This window comes from Columba livia, chromosome 5 (genome assembly GCF_036013475.1).
Source record: "Columba livia isolate bColLiv1 breed racing homer chromosome 5, bColLiv1.pat.W.v2, whole genome shotgun sequence".
Taxonomy (NCBI): domain Eukaryota; kingdom Metazoa; phylum Chordata; class Aves; order Columbiformes; family Columbidae; genus Columba; species Columba livia.
The window spans coordinates 59,930,692-59,948,850 of NC_088606.1; the positions used below are offsets into that span (position 1 = coordinate 59,930,692).

The window sequence follows — 18,159 nt, forward strand, 5'->3', positions numbered from 1 at the left end:
AGTTGAATTGGCTTTTATCTTACCTACCTGGAGTGGATAAACAAGACTTGATTTTACTCCTCAATTAGCAACTTGGCAGTTGTATGTCCTTTTATTGAGAAAAAAGGCTCTGTTTGCAGCCCTGATCTCCATGGAAGAAGTATGCTTTTTTTAGTCATTCAATAAATGTGGTAATTTTTCACTTGGACACAAATTTGTGTAGGTTCAGAAATTTGGGAATCCGTGAAATTCCATTTATGAGCAAAATTAGATGGTAATGATTTAATTGATGGTTGAGCATGCGGACAAACTACGCATACAAGATCTTTTCGATAATTAAGTCTTTTCATGGCATGACAGGTTTTTGTCATTTAGGTCTCAGACAGTAATTACAAACCAGGTTCTATTTTAGGCACAGTCTGCAGCACACCCATGGTACTTATTTTGGAATTCAAAACAAACACAAACCCACTGTTGAAGTACTTAAGGCAGAAAGTTGAACCCAAGTCAATTAGGGTAAAATGGCATCATGTGTAGACACAGGAATTGCTATAGGGCTACTTTATATATTATTATCATAATTTCTATCAAGGTTCACTGTCATGGAGCATGACAGTATTTTTGGTGAAATTATTTTTTAAAGTTTTGTGTTGAATCTTCTGGGTCAAAAAACTCAGCTTTCATTTGCAGACTGTGCTGGATAAAAATCACTGTATGTTGGTATTTGGGGGCTTGGAAGAGTCAGGGTGAATTGCTTCCTGATAAAAACTGAGACTTGTTAACACACTGTGAAAGCCAGTATGAGACATAATGCAGTTTAGGAACAAGATAATGTCATATGCTATCTCTGTTCTCCTTGTTCTTGCCGTATTCAAAGCAGACTGCATTCTCGGGAAAGATGAGCGATGTGTGGTACTCAGTTGTCTATCAGATGGCTGCCTTGTTCATTGAGGCAACAGGAAGACTGTGGTACATCAGGCTGGGAATTCTCCACAGAGAAAGGAGGGTTTCCTGGCTGAAGGCAGTAACTTGGGTGCTCTGTACCTGCATTTCCCATGGAGTTCCTATACAAAGCTAATCAAGTTTTTTATGTTGCGGATTTCATGATTCATTATGCCTTGTATCCTGTGTCCAGAGTGCTTTCCTTAGAGGGACGATACCGAACTCTTAGCATGACATCTGGGCTTGTTCAGAGCTCTGTTTTAGGAAATAGCCTGCTCCAAGATGCCTATTATTGAAAACTCACATCCTTAGTTTTTGAATTGACCCCTGAATGAATATGTTAATAGTATTTTTTCTGTGCTCTTGCTTTCCATATGTAAAATGGAGATGATATACCAAGGTACTTTCACTCTTCCTTTACAGCAGCTCATTTTATAACTATTGCTTTAAGTACAGGACAAGTGAAATATCTGTTCTGGAGAGCCATGTAGGAGAATACTCTCAGAATGTACTATAGAAATTTGTTATGAACTTAAAAGATGGGTTGTTTCTGTGCAGCTGAGGCTGATTATAGAGTCAGCTCACGTGGGATTTACTTTAAATTTCTTTCCTACATTGGCCTATGGTGCATGGGAAAGAATTGAGGGGAAGCTAATCCAATATGCCAGTTGCTAAAGTCATAGGAAGATTTTATTTCACACCTATATCTTTCTTTATCATCATCTGTTTCTCTTAATGATGTAGAAAGAAACTACTGAGATGCATTTTTCTTTAGAGTAATATGTTTCTGTCCATAAAACAAAGGAGTAAATGATAGGAGATATGAGCAAAGGTCTGACACTATATTTTTGTTCCTATAGGAAACCTATTTAGGAGAGAAGGGCAGTGGTGGCTGTAATCTGGTTTGGTGTTTCTCATATTACGCAGGAGCTATAGTTTTGTCCAGAACACAATAGACCTATCCTTCCTGACTCGGGATTTCCCTAGTTCTGCTTTTCATGGCTTACTATGTACCCAAATATTTCTCTGATGTACATATGGGGTGTATTTGTATGGCAAATGAACATGCGTATTGTATGTATATTGTTTCCATGCATGTTTTCAAGAAGTTATTCAGAAGGATATACCTAAAATGCTGTGTAATGGGATCTTGACAGCAGAACAGAAAAACAGCTAATTCTTTTACTTTTCTGTTAGTACTAAGTGCATGATGTTTTGCATTCCTAACACATTGAAGAGCTGCTGACTCATCTTACCCCCTGTAATGTGCTTGAATAAAGCATCCCAAAAAACCTAACAATTTAGAGGTTTCCATTTTTTTCTATGTTTCATGTTAGTACCTGTATGAAAAAGTTCATAGAAGGTGCAGGATATGGGAAAGGGGAAAGGAAATTAATATAGAGCAATAAATCCAAATCTCCTTGCTTTAGAGGTCCTTTCTCTCAAGTAACATTAGAAGTTTGCTGTGCCTTTGGTTTAAATAACACTCCTACAAGGTATTTCTCAATTAATTGTTTCTCTTTGAACAGTTGGCTAGCATAAATCTTATGCCAGTTCACCTGAATCCTATAGTAACACCTTCTCTAAAGGCAGCTCTCTTGCCTGTCCATTTGCTCTCTGTGTTCCTGAACATTACATTGGACAAGTGTCAGAATGCTCTGATGTTTCAGGCTATGTTATGGCCTAAAACATTATATTGATGTACTTTTTCCAGCTTCGCATGCCTTGACAAATGTTTGATATCTTTAGGAACAGGCACGAGTAGCTATTGATTTTGTGATTTGCTGTCATCTTGGATTTTGCAACATTAATCAAAAGTGTTTCTGACCTGGCTATTACAATAAACTCATTAAATTTCAATCTGGCAATTTATCCTGCCATGTTCTGACATTCTGTAGCAGCCCTTATGTCCCTACACTTTTGGTTTGCTACCTAAAGGCAAAACACACACCTTTCTAATGAAAATGTTATTACTGTCAGGTAATAGCAGACGAAACGTGAGTAAAGGTTGAAACAGATCGTTACCTGCCTTGTCTGTTGGACCTGGTCTTGCTGAGAAAACTGCAGGAAAAAATCGACATGTTCAGAAAAGCTTTCTCATATATGGAGAATGATTGAAGCCACCTATCTAGTAAAAATCACTGAGGGAAAGATGATGAGGGAAAGGTTTTGAGGAAAGAATAGAAGGAGAAGAAAAGGCAGATATCAAAATTTGACAAAAAAAAAAGTGAAAAGAGTAGGCAATTAAAATGAAAATCTTTTAGGCAGACATCTAGATGCAACTTAGATGTTATTTCTACTTGCAAGGGAATTTCCAAGGCAAAGCACCTTAGATCTTGTCTGAAAAGCTCCAGCCATGTTGAAGGTTTTGCTGTTCTGTCTGAGCGGGTGAGAGCCGGAATGGGAATGGGAGAGAACGGCGCTCCAGGTCTCTGGCAGGCTGAGGGAAACAAAAAAGCCATTCAGCTGAGCCCCACACCCAAACCTAAGGGAATTTTTTCTTGGAGTGAGCTCAACCTATTATTTGCCAGTGTTTGGAACAATTAATTTTAAATTAAACTAGATTTAAAATAACAAATTAAGAATACTTAATGTTCTTTTCTTGAAATGTGGTATATATTAAAACACTTTGAACTGAAAGTAAAATGTCATCAGGTTTGGAGAGCTGAGGTTTTGAAGTAAGGAAATAGCCAGTAGTATGATCAAAAGATTGTTTTCTGGAAGAAGGAAGAGGTATTTCTACCAGAACAGGAACAGTAAATATTTGGAATTGAGTTTCACTAAGGTACAAGAACTGATTGATGGCTTTGGAATTGTTTTTAAACTAAGTTACAAGATTATTCATCAGATGTTATTTAGTGATTTATTTTCTAATTTTATGTTGTGAACTATCACTTTTTTGTTTGTTTGTTTTTCTTTTAAAGGTGAAAGTAATTCAAAGGGTCCAAAATTGTTGTGTTTTTTAAGGATGTTTTGTAAAATTATATTTCATTTTTTTTGAGTCCTAATGTAGCTGAACTCTATAATCTATTGTTTTAGGAATATTTTCATGTCAGTTCCCAGTATACATATGATATGCTTATAATAACATTCTAGAAACTGAATTCTGCCTGCTAAACTGAAAATTACAAAACTTTATAAAGGTTCAGTATAGAATTTTGTTGTTATTAGTAAGAATGATTTCCCCAACAAAGATATTTTTGTTTATAGTTTCTTCTTTGCATAAGGATCCAACACCAGCAGGCTTATTGATATTTGGTTTATTGATATTTCTAACACTTCTAAATTATTTTTTAATATTAAAGCTGCTTTAGTTAGGCCCTTTGAACCAGACTGTCTCTTCAGGCACATCTTACATCATGCAACATTTATAGTTTTTCCTATTTGTGCTTGTATTGGAACATAAATTCACTCAATGTTATGTGCAAGTTATTAAGTGGTTTAAGGCCATGAGCTTTTGGGTGGTGTGGTTGACCATATTGAAGTGTGTGGTTAATTAATTTGGAGATGATAAATGCATAATTATAGCCAGTGAATTATTCACTGCTGTTTAAATAGCAATATTAGAATACTGATCAGGGTGATAAAAACAATGACTTGAAATAGACTTTGTTCTTGTCACTACTAAGGGACAATTTTTGCTCTCATTTCTGAGTGTTGGAACTTCGTATTTGCAAAAGCCAAGCAGAGGAGGGATTCAGCCCCAATCAATCTACTGATTTCTGTTTCAAGGTAGAGGTGTTTCTTTATTTTGCCTAGAACTTACACCACAAATCTAATAAAAATTTTCATTTTGCTTACATTAAAAATCACTGTTAGAGCCCACCCTGACAAATTTCAGTGGCACTATCGTGAGACGTGAATCGAATTAGTTTGCGGCACAAAACACTACGTCCTTTCCTTCCCTAGAAAGGTTGCTTTTGGATTCACAAAGTTTGCCAACTTGATCACATCTTTAGGTGCAAAGGTTCGGCCCCGTTCTGCGTCACTGCTCCTTTCTGAATGCCTGACTTCTGACTGTGGCCGATGCCTTCAGCTCTTCAGGGACATCGCTCTGCGCCCGCACTCCTGATCTGTCGCTTCAGGCGCTTTTTAGAATTCTCTGCGTGTCGTCAGTAGGCATTCCCTTGTGAAAAGGCATAGCTGCTAGTAAAGCTTGTTATTAACAAGGTATCTCCCTTAATTTTCATCTCGCTGGATATTAGCTGCACAGGATCACTAGGCTTCTCAGGTTTAACAGTATGTGGGATGTCTTATTTGCTATTGATTAGGATTTTTCAGTGAGGATTCTCAACATTTAGCTTTTCACTTTCAGTTTGTTAACAGCCTGTTGCAATCAGTCTTTTAGATGTCCCACTCTTCATGGAGGTTCTTTTTCAACTCTGTAGGCTACATATAAATGCTTAAAGGATGGCTCTGCTGGAAAAGTGTATTGGAAGGAGAAATGTGTGGGCCTGTTTTGACAGAGGAAAAGGCTTTTGCTTGTCTTTTAATAAAGAAATAGAAACATGCAAACCAGTATTTTTGAAAGACATTAAAAATAATTTTGAAGTTCATATACCTCCTCTGCTGTAGTATATAGTGGCTTATGGGATAGAGAGGGATAATTAGCACTACATTCATTGCCAGAACAAAATGCCTATACATGTGTCCTTCATTAATCTTCCATCTCTCTTGCTATCCGAGCACGCCAGCTGCCTGGAGCACCATTTGCTGTGCAGGTACCTGTATGTCATGCAGACAAACAGGACTCTATATAGGGCCTAAAGGTATTACCATTATTAAGGACAATATCAACTTCAAAAGTACAGGTGTGTTCTCATTTCTTTTCCGTGTATATGATATCAAAAAATCCCAAGAAGAGAACAGAACTATATTAACTTCTTTCTTATTTGAATGAAATTATTGTTTTGTGGCACGTTTTGTATGTCAGCGGCCCTTTATGAATGCAGTATGTGCAAGCAGGCTGGATCTTCCAAATGAGAGGAGACTGAGCTTATCCCCAAAGAGACACAGAAGCTCTTAATTAGATGCCATGCACATGTAGAACCCTTGCTGATGGATGTGTAGTTTCAGTTGGTGTGAAAAAAAGACAAGAAGAAAAGACAGGAATATCAGCTTTTTAGGCGCGGTTTGTGTAGTCACACCAGATACATCTGTGTTCTTTCTCGTCTCCATTTGTTTCTGGGTTCTGCTTGAGGACCCCTGGGAATTTCCCTGAGCTACATGTCAGGTGTTGACAGGAGGATTGCTAATTTTGCTAGCCTGCCATGCTAAATACTAATTTTGGCAATTTAGCACACTGTCACTTGATAGAAGCGTTTCTGTAGCGTCTTGTTTTTCTTCTTAATGTTAAGTATATACGAGATGCAGGTTTGATTTCTCTAAAAATCTTTCTGTAATGATGATTGTGGCCATGGGATGAAATAAGAGGAAGTTTCCATATCAAAACCCCCAAATTATGTTCAAGTGCTGTAAGGTAACTGTTATGCTAACAGCTTTTTACCTCTGGTTTCATTTATTTTATGAAAACACAGTATCTACGGAGAAGAATTGACTTAAAACATTTCCAAAGTGGTGGTTGTCTTTCTGAATAATGAATTGAACTTTAATATATTAAATACAAAATAGTAATAAATTACAATTGCACAATTTCTTACAGAGTTTTTATTAAGATCAAAACTTATTTGTTCAGACTAGATTTATATAAATAAATCACAGTACATTTTTACTTGTGTTTAGAAGATTGTAATACATATTATAAAATTAAGAAATTTTTTGTCCCTCAAACCATCACTGTGAAAGTAATCATGCATTATTTCTACTAAATGAACAAAATGCCCACCTAATTGAGAGAGCCTCGATACAGGTATGGCTCTACTCTCCAAAATTTGACATGAAACATAGAGATACCAGGACTATTTATTGAACAAGAAATAATAAAGCATAGTACAATGTTCATGTGTTATTAAAAACAAAAGTATACCAAAACAACACACCTCTCTTCACGCACCTTTGCAATGGGTATTAAAAATGACAGCTGGCCAGCATGCAACTGAGTAAAACATTCCAGTTTTACAATGTCTACATTTGAGCAAAGGAAGGAACTAAAAAACCCAGACAAAACAAACAAATGAACAGCCCAGATGCTTACAGGTTCTCATGTCATCTTCCCCTCTGTGCCACGGGTGCCGTGTTCGGTCAGCAGGTGAGGTATGTCCTGGTGGTACCTTTCCTGAATAGTGTCCGTCACTGCCATCTGGATTAGTGCGCTTTACGGACCTTCAAGGAGATGGAGGTCCTTTCAGACAACTGCAGAACCCTGGAGAACTTCTACCTGTAGTTCCTGCTCCTTGCCCAACACACTGTATTAGGAATTAACTGTAAATGCTGATCTTAAACCCCCTCAGCCCTAAATGTGAAGCGCTTTTACGAGATAACTCCCATCTTGCACAGCCTGGTTCACATATTGTGAGGTTGTCACTTCGGAACAGAATGATGGTTGCAAGCAAGGCCTTGCACTAATTACAGCAAGATTCAAGGTGATGCTGTTACCAAGTCTGTCCTGCTGCCATTTTTCCCAGCAAGAGGGCATCTATGAAATTCTACAGTATTGTGGGTTACTTTCTCTACATGCTTTTTTCCTTGTAGATAAGAAAGACACTGTTTTCTCACTGATACTGAGATGTAATCGTTTGACAACACACTGTTCTAAAGTGAAGAAATCATTTAATTGATGACATGTCAGGCTGACTCAGCTAGTTATGTTTTTTTTTTTTTCACTTCTGTCTGTTCAAACAAAATGCATTAACAAGAAAGAAATTTCAGATAGATTTCTAACTGGGTCAAACAGATTTTTCAACCAAATTTCCAGTCCTCTTCCTCCCTTCCCATTTATTATTTATTATTTTTAAACTGAAAGAGAGTTGGCAGCTTTCTTTTTTTTTCTTTAATGGCAAGTAGGTCCCCTCAGTGCTCTAATGTTGCCAGGTGATAAACATGTAAATATGTAAATATATCTCTTGTACCTCCGACTTTGGGTGTTTTTGTTAATATAGCTACATATCCGGCTTTGTGTTTAAAATGACACAAATGAAACCAAATCAAACAACCAAAGAAAAAGAACTAAAACAACAAAAACCCCCTCAAGCCAAGAAGGGTGAACTAAAATAATTATTTTGTGTTTGGATTGACCCAGCAGTTCAGCTACTGGTAGTTAAATTGGACCTGTATATAACATGCTTCCCATATGTACTGCTTTGTTTCATGGGTCTGTTGGCATTGAAAGCTGAAGTATGCACTGACTGGTGGGAACGGTTTGAGCACTGGGTCTTTTATACTATATGTTTGCTTTCTCTTCTGGTAGTTCCTGCTTCCCCAGATTGAGATGCTTGTGTGTTTGTCCACTGCCAGGATTATTTACAGGGAAAAATGAAACAAAAGACAACAGAACGCTTTTAATGTCTTGTGATTTCAGTGGAAACAGGTAAAGAAATATTTCAGCACTCAGCTGCTGAAGGATTGTGCTGTATTTTGGCACGGGAGTATCACACAACTGCCCATTCTACTCTGCTTCAGTGTCAGTAGCCTGGAACCTCCCATTGACACTCACTGCTTTTTGATAAAACATCTGAAATGGTGGCCTGTTATGGAAAATTAAAAGTAACAGTTTAATGGCACATTGTTACTGAGTGAAGTGGGATTAAAATCTTGATGAGATGCATTTCTAAGGGATTTTCTTTTCTATTTTAGAATTACAATATTTGTCATATGGTGTAATTCTGCATTAACAAGAAATAAGAAATCAAATGAGAGTTGTGGGTTTGAAATTATTCTTGTGAACCTTCTACTAATTTATCTCTCAGAATCATAGCTCAGAAAAGAAAAATGGAACAGTATTGGGATCATAGTTTTCTCTGGGTTTCCAGGTGATCTTGCAGCAGTTGATCCTCTGTTCCTTCTAATGTGCTGTTATACTATTGCAGTACAGTCCAAAAACAGCAGCAGTGTACTGGCTCACCAGAACCATAACATGAATATATCTCAGGTCTAGGGCATAGCACTGGTTAAGTGGAGTACAACGGTGAAGAATGAAGCATCTAAATACAGAAAATAGCTATCATTCCATATATGCGCTGCTACAATAAGGCAGATGTTTGTAAAAAGCACATAGTAATGCCACAGCCTGAGTAACAGTTTGCAAGTCATCAACCAGCAAGAATTAGGAGAATTAAATAAAAATTAGGTTTTCTTCCTCATCCCTAAGCCTTTGAAGTGTGCTAGATTCCACTTTAAATGCTCACTGTGTTCAAAATAATTCTCTTGATGCCAGACCCTTGAGCATTAAATAAACTGAGTACGGTAATAAAATAAAAAACACTGGCAATTATAATGATACCGCTTTTCAGCTGATGCCCCTTTGAGGTGCTAGAGACAAGTCTTAGAAAGGCTTCTGCACTCTTCCACGAGCACAAAACGAGCCTGCTGCACTGGTGTTTTCATTTTTACACAAGTTACCATTGCCAGCATTGCAGTGGGAAGGCATGCAGCTGCCTGCTCTGCATTCCAGGCAGGGATGCATGTAGAACGATTTCTCCAGGAAATCAAAGAACTCCCCTCCAGAGGAACAGGTTTTCCTCCTTTGCCCAGGCACATCTCCCCTTGTTGACTCCTGGGAGATGGGCCTGAGTGAAGAGTGCAAGATTTTGCCTGAAGTGAGGATCATGCATGAACAGATATGAACATCAGACTGTGTCATTGCCTTGCCGATACAAAGCTTCGGTAGAAAATGTAGTAAAATACTTTTGTCAGGGCAACTTTATATCTGTATTTTTCATTCTTCTGGAAATGCTCAGTTACCCATTTGAAATATTGCTTGGGCAGGTTTTGAAGAGTTGTTCAGTTGGCCAGGGATATCCTTGTATGTGGTAGCTGTATTCTCCAGAGTATGGGATGAGATTTTTGAAAACTATTTTTTGCAAGATCCTCAGTTGATAGGTTATAAAGCTAATTTTTCAGACTTTGGATCAAAATTTCAAATGTTTTCTTCAATCTGTGCATGCACATTAGTGCCAGGAAAATTGTAAACCCAAAATGCTGGGTGCACTTTCAACAAATACAACATATGAAGCAAAGCTTGTGCACATAAACTTATCTGAAATACATATGAAGACAAGGGCTCCCTATCTGTAAGTATGTAGCAGGCAACTAGATTGTATAAAACAGCCATACTTTGCATTTGCATTTTTAAAATAAAATTCCCCATGTAAAAGCTTGAATCAAATTCTCCTAGAAAAGTTTGAAGGAAGAGAAAACTCCATTCATGGCTAAATAAGTGGCAAAAATTGTTCACAGGAGCTGTTGGTCTGGGGCATAGATTTAATCATGTGAAAGAGTTCTGTGCTTATTTTTTTTTAATAGTCAGAATTTGTCAGCATTTATGATATACCATAACGTAAGATAGCCCTGTTAATTTTACTACAAATAATCAAGACTTCACAGGCACTATATATTTGGAGCAGCATTTCAAAATGACATGAGTTGTGTGTGCTTGTGTATATGATAGAATATAGCCGCCTGTGATATGCTGCTAACTTTTTGCAGTCTCATGGACACAACTAAGAAACATCAACTGGAAAATCATCTACAAAGGTTAAGGACTAGCAGCCTCCATAATATACAGATGGTTATCTTCTTTCTAAAAGAACACACTGTCATTACAAATACCATATGTATCTTGTTCTCACCCAACAGAACTTTTTTTCAGATTTGAAGGATTCCTACAAAGAACCATATTAATTTGTTTACATATAAGGTGAAAAGAGGCACCCACTGAGACTGAGGATGCAACTTGTCATCAAAAAATAAATGTCTGATGACAATCATTCATGAAAAAAAACTATTTAGAAAGCTATCAATTCACAATACTACACCTTTTTGTAAATACAAGAACCATATTTGTTGCTACTTCCCATATTTGGTTTTCATTGCTATCATGTTGCTTGTAAAACCTGGGTTATTCTAGTGAACAGAAATTATGACTCGAATTTGGGTAATGCTTACGACCATACAAATAATCTATCAGTAGCAATAGTGTCAGCTGGAGAATTAATGCTACAAGTGGATAACATTACGCTACTTGAGACAAATAGCTCTTCACACAGTAGAAGACTGAGGGTCCTATTCAGCAAATATTCAGGGTCCTATGGCTGTGGCCACAGAGGTTCCAGAAGCTCTCGCTGAGTCTAATCCTGATTCAGGAACCAAAATGATATGCTGTGTATATATTTCTCTGCACAGCCTGGATGCGCTGGACACCCTCCCCCACTTGATTCCTGGGAAGGAAAAAAATATGTCTCTGTTTAGCTCAGTGACATGAAAAGCAATCCACAGTAATGAAATCTAAAGAAGTTAGTCAGGCATGTATGAAAAGAACAGGATGCCTGTAAAAAGGGAAGAGCTGTCAAAATCTAATTGTGGGCTCTGGCTGCAATAAAATTCATCAAAGAGGGAAGACAGGTCAGATGTAAGGATGCAGACAACTTCTGCTAAGACACACCTCTCGTATTCTGGGAAATATACCATTATAGTACTCCTCACGTGCTTTGTCAAGCCATTCCTATCAATGCTTGGCTACAGCTGAGAGCTTGGTGATGTATTTTCTAAACCTAACTCCCAAATGCCCAGGGCACAAACAAATAGGAAGGGCTCCCGCACTTTGCTTCATCTTCTTTCACAGCACACTTGCACGTGGGCAGCACCCATGCTCTGAAAAGGCACAGGGGGTCCCCACCGCGACAGAGCCTGGGAGCCCTCCGAGGGCTCCTTGCTGACACTGTGCTGCTGTGGTCCCCGGCTACCAGTAAATGGAATCGCTTATGGACACAGGGCAAGGTGTTTTGGTCAGTTTGTAGCATCTTCCTATTGCCTGACAATTATTTCTGGAAATGCCTAGGATTATTGCTTATAACCAAGAAGCTAAAGCCCTCAGCAGCGTTCTAGTAACGTGGCTGCTCTCTGATGCATAAAGTATATTCAGAGAGGCTGCCTCCCTATGTTAGGTACTTACGGCATTATTTGTGGCTTGATATGGATATGATGGGCTTTCCCATCTTTCAGCATTGGGGGTAACTTCGTGGCTGTTCATAAACATCGTATTTTATTTTGGCTGGGATTACTGTCTGACTTCAGCTAGTGATAGCAACAATAAAAGTCAGTCATAACTTTTAGGAAGCAGTTCAGTTAGATCTTTGATGAATTTTTGTGTCTTATGAATCAGGATTAGCATTCCCTGTATTGGGGAGGGGATTAGACAGAGGGATTAAAAGGACATCTTTACCCCACTGGACTCTGTGGAATAGCCCCTGAGGATATGGCTAAGAAAGAGTTCAACAGGAATGCCAAATTTCTGCTGAATAGGTTAAAAGGGTGAGGAAGCCTCTTCGGCAGCCATCCAAGCGCAGAAGACCTGCATAACATTTCTGCTCAATAGGGCCCTAAAGACAAAAAACAAAACAAAACAAAACAAAAAAAACATAGGAACCTTGAAAAGCTTTTCTGATTGTGTGGCTTCTTATCAATGCCTCAGATCTCCAGAGACAGTTAAACATTTGTTTTTTCCAGTGCAGTTAGGTATCCTTTGACATGTGCCAGTGGAATGGATGATATATTCTTACAAGAGAAGAAGTCAAATTAGGTTGTTATATATATATAAAAAAATAGGTCTTGGTTGTTCTGTAAACAAGGTGCATTTCTTTATATCAATTATCAGTGAAAATTAGCCAAGATCCTATTTAAAAAACAAAACCAAACCCTTAATCCAGTTTATAATGTTTGGTGTTTCCACGTATACATTAAAGCCATTAATTACTTTCTGTCACCCTAAAATTGAAAGGAGCAGACTTAACTTGTGTTTTATGTTTGACTTTTAATATTGGTGTTTCTGGGCCCTTTTCTAGTATTTAGTGCATGCATGTGGATCTTGGTTTTGTCCATAAAACTTTATCCAACTTCTAGTGCCATATGGAAGAATTTTCACAATTATAGTAATGGGGAAGCAGGAAATAAAAGTCTTACCTCCACAAGAGGATGCCAGTGAGCAATGGGTTTCCGAGGGTATGAGAGCATTTCATTCCAGTGGTCGCGACCCAGACTTTCTGCATCGTTGCCTACTTGACATACTCCGATGACCTCATTGTGACCTACACTGTGAAAATGTTCCATAATATTTTTTTTCTTAAATTTTTACCTTTAGAAACATACCATTTACATACTTCATGACAAACATTAATCATAGTTTTTTAGAATGATTTCTTGCCTGAAAAATGTAATGAATTATAAAATACTTGAGTTTGCATTTCCTACTAATCAGAAGAATGTAGTATTTTCCCCATTATAGCATACACTGTATGGCTGTGCGCATTTGTTTCTTATTTTTGCATAAAGAATAGAAAGAGTTCTTTGCCTGTATTCTGTAATTAGTTGCAAATACAAGTAAATTCAATTTTAGAAATGGAGGCATGTGTCTAGGGGGTTAGCTTAATTGAGCACAAACAGAACATCAGTGTATGGACTGTTTGATTATATGTTTAGTTATTTCAGTTCTGGTAAGCATATATGCAGCTTAGTTGTGTCAGTAATGGATGCAAATCTGTATTTAAAAATTTAGAAAGGAAATTCTGCCTGATAATGCAAGACATTTTAGTCTTCTACCAAAGTCAACATGACATGAATTTCCCAATTACTTGTAAAAAATGATAACTTAGTTTCTGGATGCAAATCTACTGTGCAAGATTTTATAAGCCAATAGGTGATGTTATTTTACAGCTACAGGTATCTCACCGGTCATAATCCATAACAGCTATCGACAAGTTAATTTGGTCAATATTTTCTGGAGGGACGTCAAAGACTATGGCTTCATTGTAAACGGGATTAAGGGTATTCCTCTTGGTGGAAGTTTTTCGTTTCTTTAGTCGCCTTCCTTCACACATTAAAGAAACCTTCACGTAGGGATCTGTGTGAATCATAAGAACAACGTTGGTTTTCTGATGTTGTTTTTAAGCAAACATACATGGAAAGTGAAGGGAGAAGCCTTCTTGTAAGCCCATACCTGCCTGCAGAATTATTCACCTGGATCTGACTGGAATTTGAGCTTCTTTACTACCATGGAATGCCCAGGAGGCAGCAGAGCCTTGAAAGCTTTACCTGGTTGATTGCTTATAATGAACAATTTAGGATCAAGAAGCTCCTTGTTGTGTACCAACTTTTCAAAGGGTATTAAAATATCCACTGAACCGTGTTATACATGACTGTTTTATACAACAGCCTGTGTATCAGCCTATTTATAACAGCCTAATTACTTGTACGGATTTGTAGGACAGTCAGAAGATGACAACATTTTACACAGTGGGATTTACTGATGTGTGGTTAAATATAATTCAAAGTGTAACAATTAGTGGCTTGTATTTCTCAAGAGAATTATGATTAGGTTTATACTCCTGAATGTAGTAAAAAAAGCTATTTCTTTGTAGCTCCTTTCTGGGAGATCTACAACTCCCTGCTACTATTTAAAAGTCATCTGTGAACTCTTATTTACATTAGTTTCTTGCTTTCACCATCAAATTTTGAAAGGGTTGCTGAAAGGAGTGTGGGATGATCCCTGTTCTGTCCATACGACAACAGCAGAATTGGCTCCGTGGCTCTTGGACATGGTCAGAGAGGGTCGGTGTGTCTCTGTGCCACAGCCCTGACAAATAGTCTGCTGGACAAATTCTCACTATTATGAATGAAGTTGGGCCAACTCATGCTGTTCTGAATCATAGTGACTTTAGAAATAATAATCTTGCTGCATTTTTAAAAGTAGATTTTAAACTGTTGGTTGCAACAGAACAAACTAAAATATATTATTTACTTATCAGAAATTCCTGTACTTGAGTAACTCAAGAGCTGGCAGTGTGAGAACCCTCTTCTCAAAAATAATTCTGGTAATTGACATTGCCGAGTTCTGTGACACAGGAAGGAAATGGGACAGGAAATCCACACTGGGCATTAAATTCATCCCTACCTGATGCTCCTGTGATATCCATTGCCTTTAAATTTCTTGCCTTTATTATTGTAATAGTTAGTCTACCAGCTGTTGGAAGGTAGCAGAGTGAAAACATCAGGTCACCAAGATCCACATTATCCTGTTTCAAGGAAAGAGAGACAATGTGAAGCAATAACAGCAATTTTCCCTGCCCATAACAGGAGCTAAATTATACCTTTAGGGATCTACAGTTATACAAGCAAAAGCTGAATTATCCTTCTGAAACATACCTGAAAAAATAGATATCCACCTGCATACAAGAGTCAAGTCACTACACTTGTTGCTACATCAACAAAGTTCTCAAGTATAAATATGGTTATAGCTCCTAGCACTCAGTCCCTGGAGATGAAAGATATTCCAGTGATGAGGTACACTGGAATACCTTTGTTTTATTTTATGTTTTGTAGTGATTTGCATTATCATTCACAAGTTGCAACAGATCTCTGTGCCTTCCCTTCTGGTCTGCAGAAGGATAAGCATAGAGAAGTTCACAGAAAGAACATGGGTTGGGCAGGGGAATGTTTTATGCAGCTCTCAGGCTGGCATAAACTGAGGTGTGATGGGTGTGCAGTCACTATGGTACTGGGGCAGCCTGTACTGGAAGCAGAGTAAGGACAGTCTTTCCTGTGCCTTGCACAGACAAGCTCCCTCAGGTCACCTTATCCATCTGCTTCACTGACAGAATTATTTGCAACCCTTTCTTGTGTCAATGGCATCAGGGTTTCAGAAAGATAGTAGAAAATGAGCAAAACCTGTTTGCAGTTACCAAGCATCTGTCTTTTTTCTTTTTTTTTTTTAAGGAAATCCAGCTGTTTTATAAAAAATATAGTGAATAAAGGATTGTAGTAAAAGAAATCTGAGATTTAATTTGCATTTTTTTTGTCTGAGCTGTGAACTGGTACCTTTGTAGACTCATCTCCTGTAGCCTAATATTTCATTCTTAAATGAAAAAAGTTATCCTGTCCAGCAAATTCAAAGCCACGTTCTAAGTTTTATAGGACAGGCAAATACAGCTGTTGAGTAGTGTGTATCTTGCCCACTTAGCTTTGTGCAACAGCTTCTCTCCTTTCCCAGGTTGGCTTCTTCTGCGTTAGTCACCAAAAAATGAAAGGTGACAAATGACATAGAAGGTGAGTGAAAATGCCCTGAAACAGCAGCTAACAGCTGTTTGCCTCTGAGCCAGATGCTGTATAGAGCCATGAGCAGCCTGAGCAGCCACTTCATGTAGCTTCATGAGTTGGCCAGGGAGACATGCAGGCCAGAAAGAATTGATTTCACAGAGCTGTAGAAAAATGTTACGTTGGAAGGGATTTCTAGAGGTCACTTGATCCAAGCCCTTGCTCAAGAGAAGCATTTCTGCTTTATTTCTTCTCAGCTTATGCAAGGGGGAAAAAAATCATGTACATTCATTCAGAAAACAGGTCCTTTCCTTGTGCTGTTATTGGAGAGGGCTGCTGTTGAAGAAGGAAAAAGCTGATATTATGGGCCCTTTGTCAGTAATAACTAGCTTTTAACCCTGACTTGACTTCATCACTATCATCTTTTTCATTCTAAAGATCAGTGTTTCACGGTAGCTGTAAAGCTATTAAAGGTTGTGACAATAACAAGATAGCTGATATGACTCACCCTGTTTAGTGTCTCTTGATGGTTCATACTTGGAAGCAAACCTGTTGCAACAAACTGTGTCACTGACTCACTTGGACTGTGGGAGGATCGAAGTGCTATTTGAGAGGGTGATGCTGTAAGAAGTCCTACAGGCTAAACAGATGTCAGCACATCCAGGAGAAATTCCTGTTGTCTAACACCTGCACTTAGCATTACAGGAGGAATAATCTCTGCAACTTTCCCCATGATCAGCCAAACTGGGGAACAGGAAGCAAAGATTTCACTTGTTCTTCCCATTGCGAGGAAGAAAATCTGTTTTAACTGTGCATCTTGGTATTCTTAGATATTGTCAATCATGTCAAAGTCATTCTGTATTCAACCCCAGTGCTCCACCTGTTGACCAGGTAATTAATTATGTGAGTACTGTGAGTACTTTACTGTTACTACCAAATAAAAGAGTTTTCTTTCCAGACTTGATCATCCTGAGTGAACATTTTAAAACATTTTATCAGTTCTTATCAGGAAATTAATAAGTAAATTAATTGCTATACAATCGTTTTAGTTACAAATTCCGAGAAACTGCATAAGTGAACTCCTTAGGAAAGAAGGAATCACATATGTTGGATGCAGTATTAAGAATTATGACATAATATACTTATTCATAAATTTTGCCTTATGTTTGAAAAGTAATCTTCACCTACACTGTGATGTAATTTTATCAAATGCTACAATGACAAAAATATTTTGTTAATGCTTTTCTAAAAATTGCATGAAGGATCACACAGAAAAACATTGTTAAACTGGGAACAGAGCCTGCAATTTCTTCAGTCTTTTCCAGTTCTAGAAGTTGGAGGTGTTGCGGCAATAGATCACAGATGATTGTGAGATTCAGTCTGTTTGTAAGCCAGTGCTAGTAGTCATCTCACCACGGCAGTCTGAGAATGTAACTGAAGGAAAACTTGCTGGCAGAAGCAGGAAAGACATACTTTTTTGGCATGCAAATCCTCCCCTTAGTCTGAAAAAGAAAGTCTGTCTTCTCTCACTTTCATTTTGATTTGTAGGGAATTAACTACTACTCTATAGTACTGGTTACTTCTAAATGCTTTTTTAATTTTGGAAAGATAGATTTTCTAACAGACTGAGCTTTTCCCAGTGCCCTGGCTGCTCCACCCTGCTTATCTCTGAAAGGGCAACATTTTTAACTGTTTCAAACATTGTATATTTTGCTGTTGGGGCTTCATGGTTCAATTTAATGAGGGAATGTTCTTCAGAGGGTGCCGTAATCTGTGACGGCACCACAGAATGTGCATGCGTGTGTTCATCTGTCTGGGTAACTGCAGTGACTGGAGATCAGTGGTATGACCCTGACATCCAGCAAACACAGCTCCTGACTATAAATTCAGTTTCTTAACAGAACCAAGGTCTATGTAACAGAGCACAGAGAGGATTATTGCACATCTGCATTAGTTTAAAATCACTGAGCCATATTGCTTAAGCCACAGATTGTCACAAAAGGTGTACTATACTATCAAGAAATAGCTGTAAGGAAC

At 38.0% G+C, this 18,159-nt stretch overlaps 1 protein-coding gene and 1 long non-coding RNA gene across 7 annotated transcripts in view; one reads left to right on the plus strand and one right to left on the minus strand.

Annotated features, from left to right (window-relative positions):
- Positions 1-18,159, plus strand: part of LOC135579673 (uncharacterized) — a 257,122-nt gene that overhangs the window by 78,829 nt on the left and 160,134 nt on the right. The gene's annotated exons all lie outside the window — the stretch shown is intronic.
- The window catches only part of SYT9 (synaptotagmin 9), a 71,179-nt gene continuing 59,579 nt past the window's right edge, over positions 6,560-18,159 (minus strand). The window contains exons 4-8 of one of the 5 annotated variants that reach the window (XM_065065341.1): positions 14,984-15,104; positions 13,762-13,933; positions 12,997-13,126; positions 12,260-12,416; positions 6,560-11,255 (exon numbers count right to left, since the gene is read on the minus strand). In XM_065065341.1, the coding sequence (XP_064921413.1) occupies positions 12,309-12,416; positions 12,997-13,126; positions 13,762-13,933; positions 14,984-15,104 (531 nt within the window). In that variant the 3' untranslated portion in view covers positions 6,560-11,255; positions 12,260-12,308. Of the gene's footprint in view, positions 11,256-12,259; positions 12,417-12,996; positions 13,127-13,761; positions 13,934-14,983; positions 15,105-18,159 lie in introns of those variants that run through there. The other 4 variants (XM_065065342.1, XM_065065343.1, XR_010473118.1 and 1 more) reach the window with 4 other exon arrangements.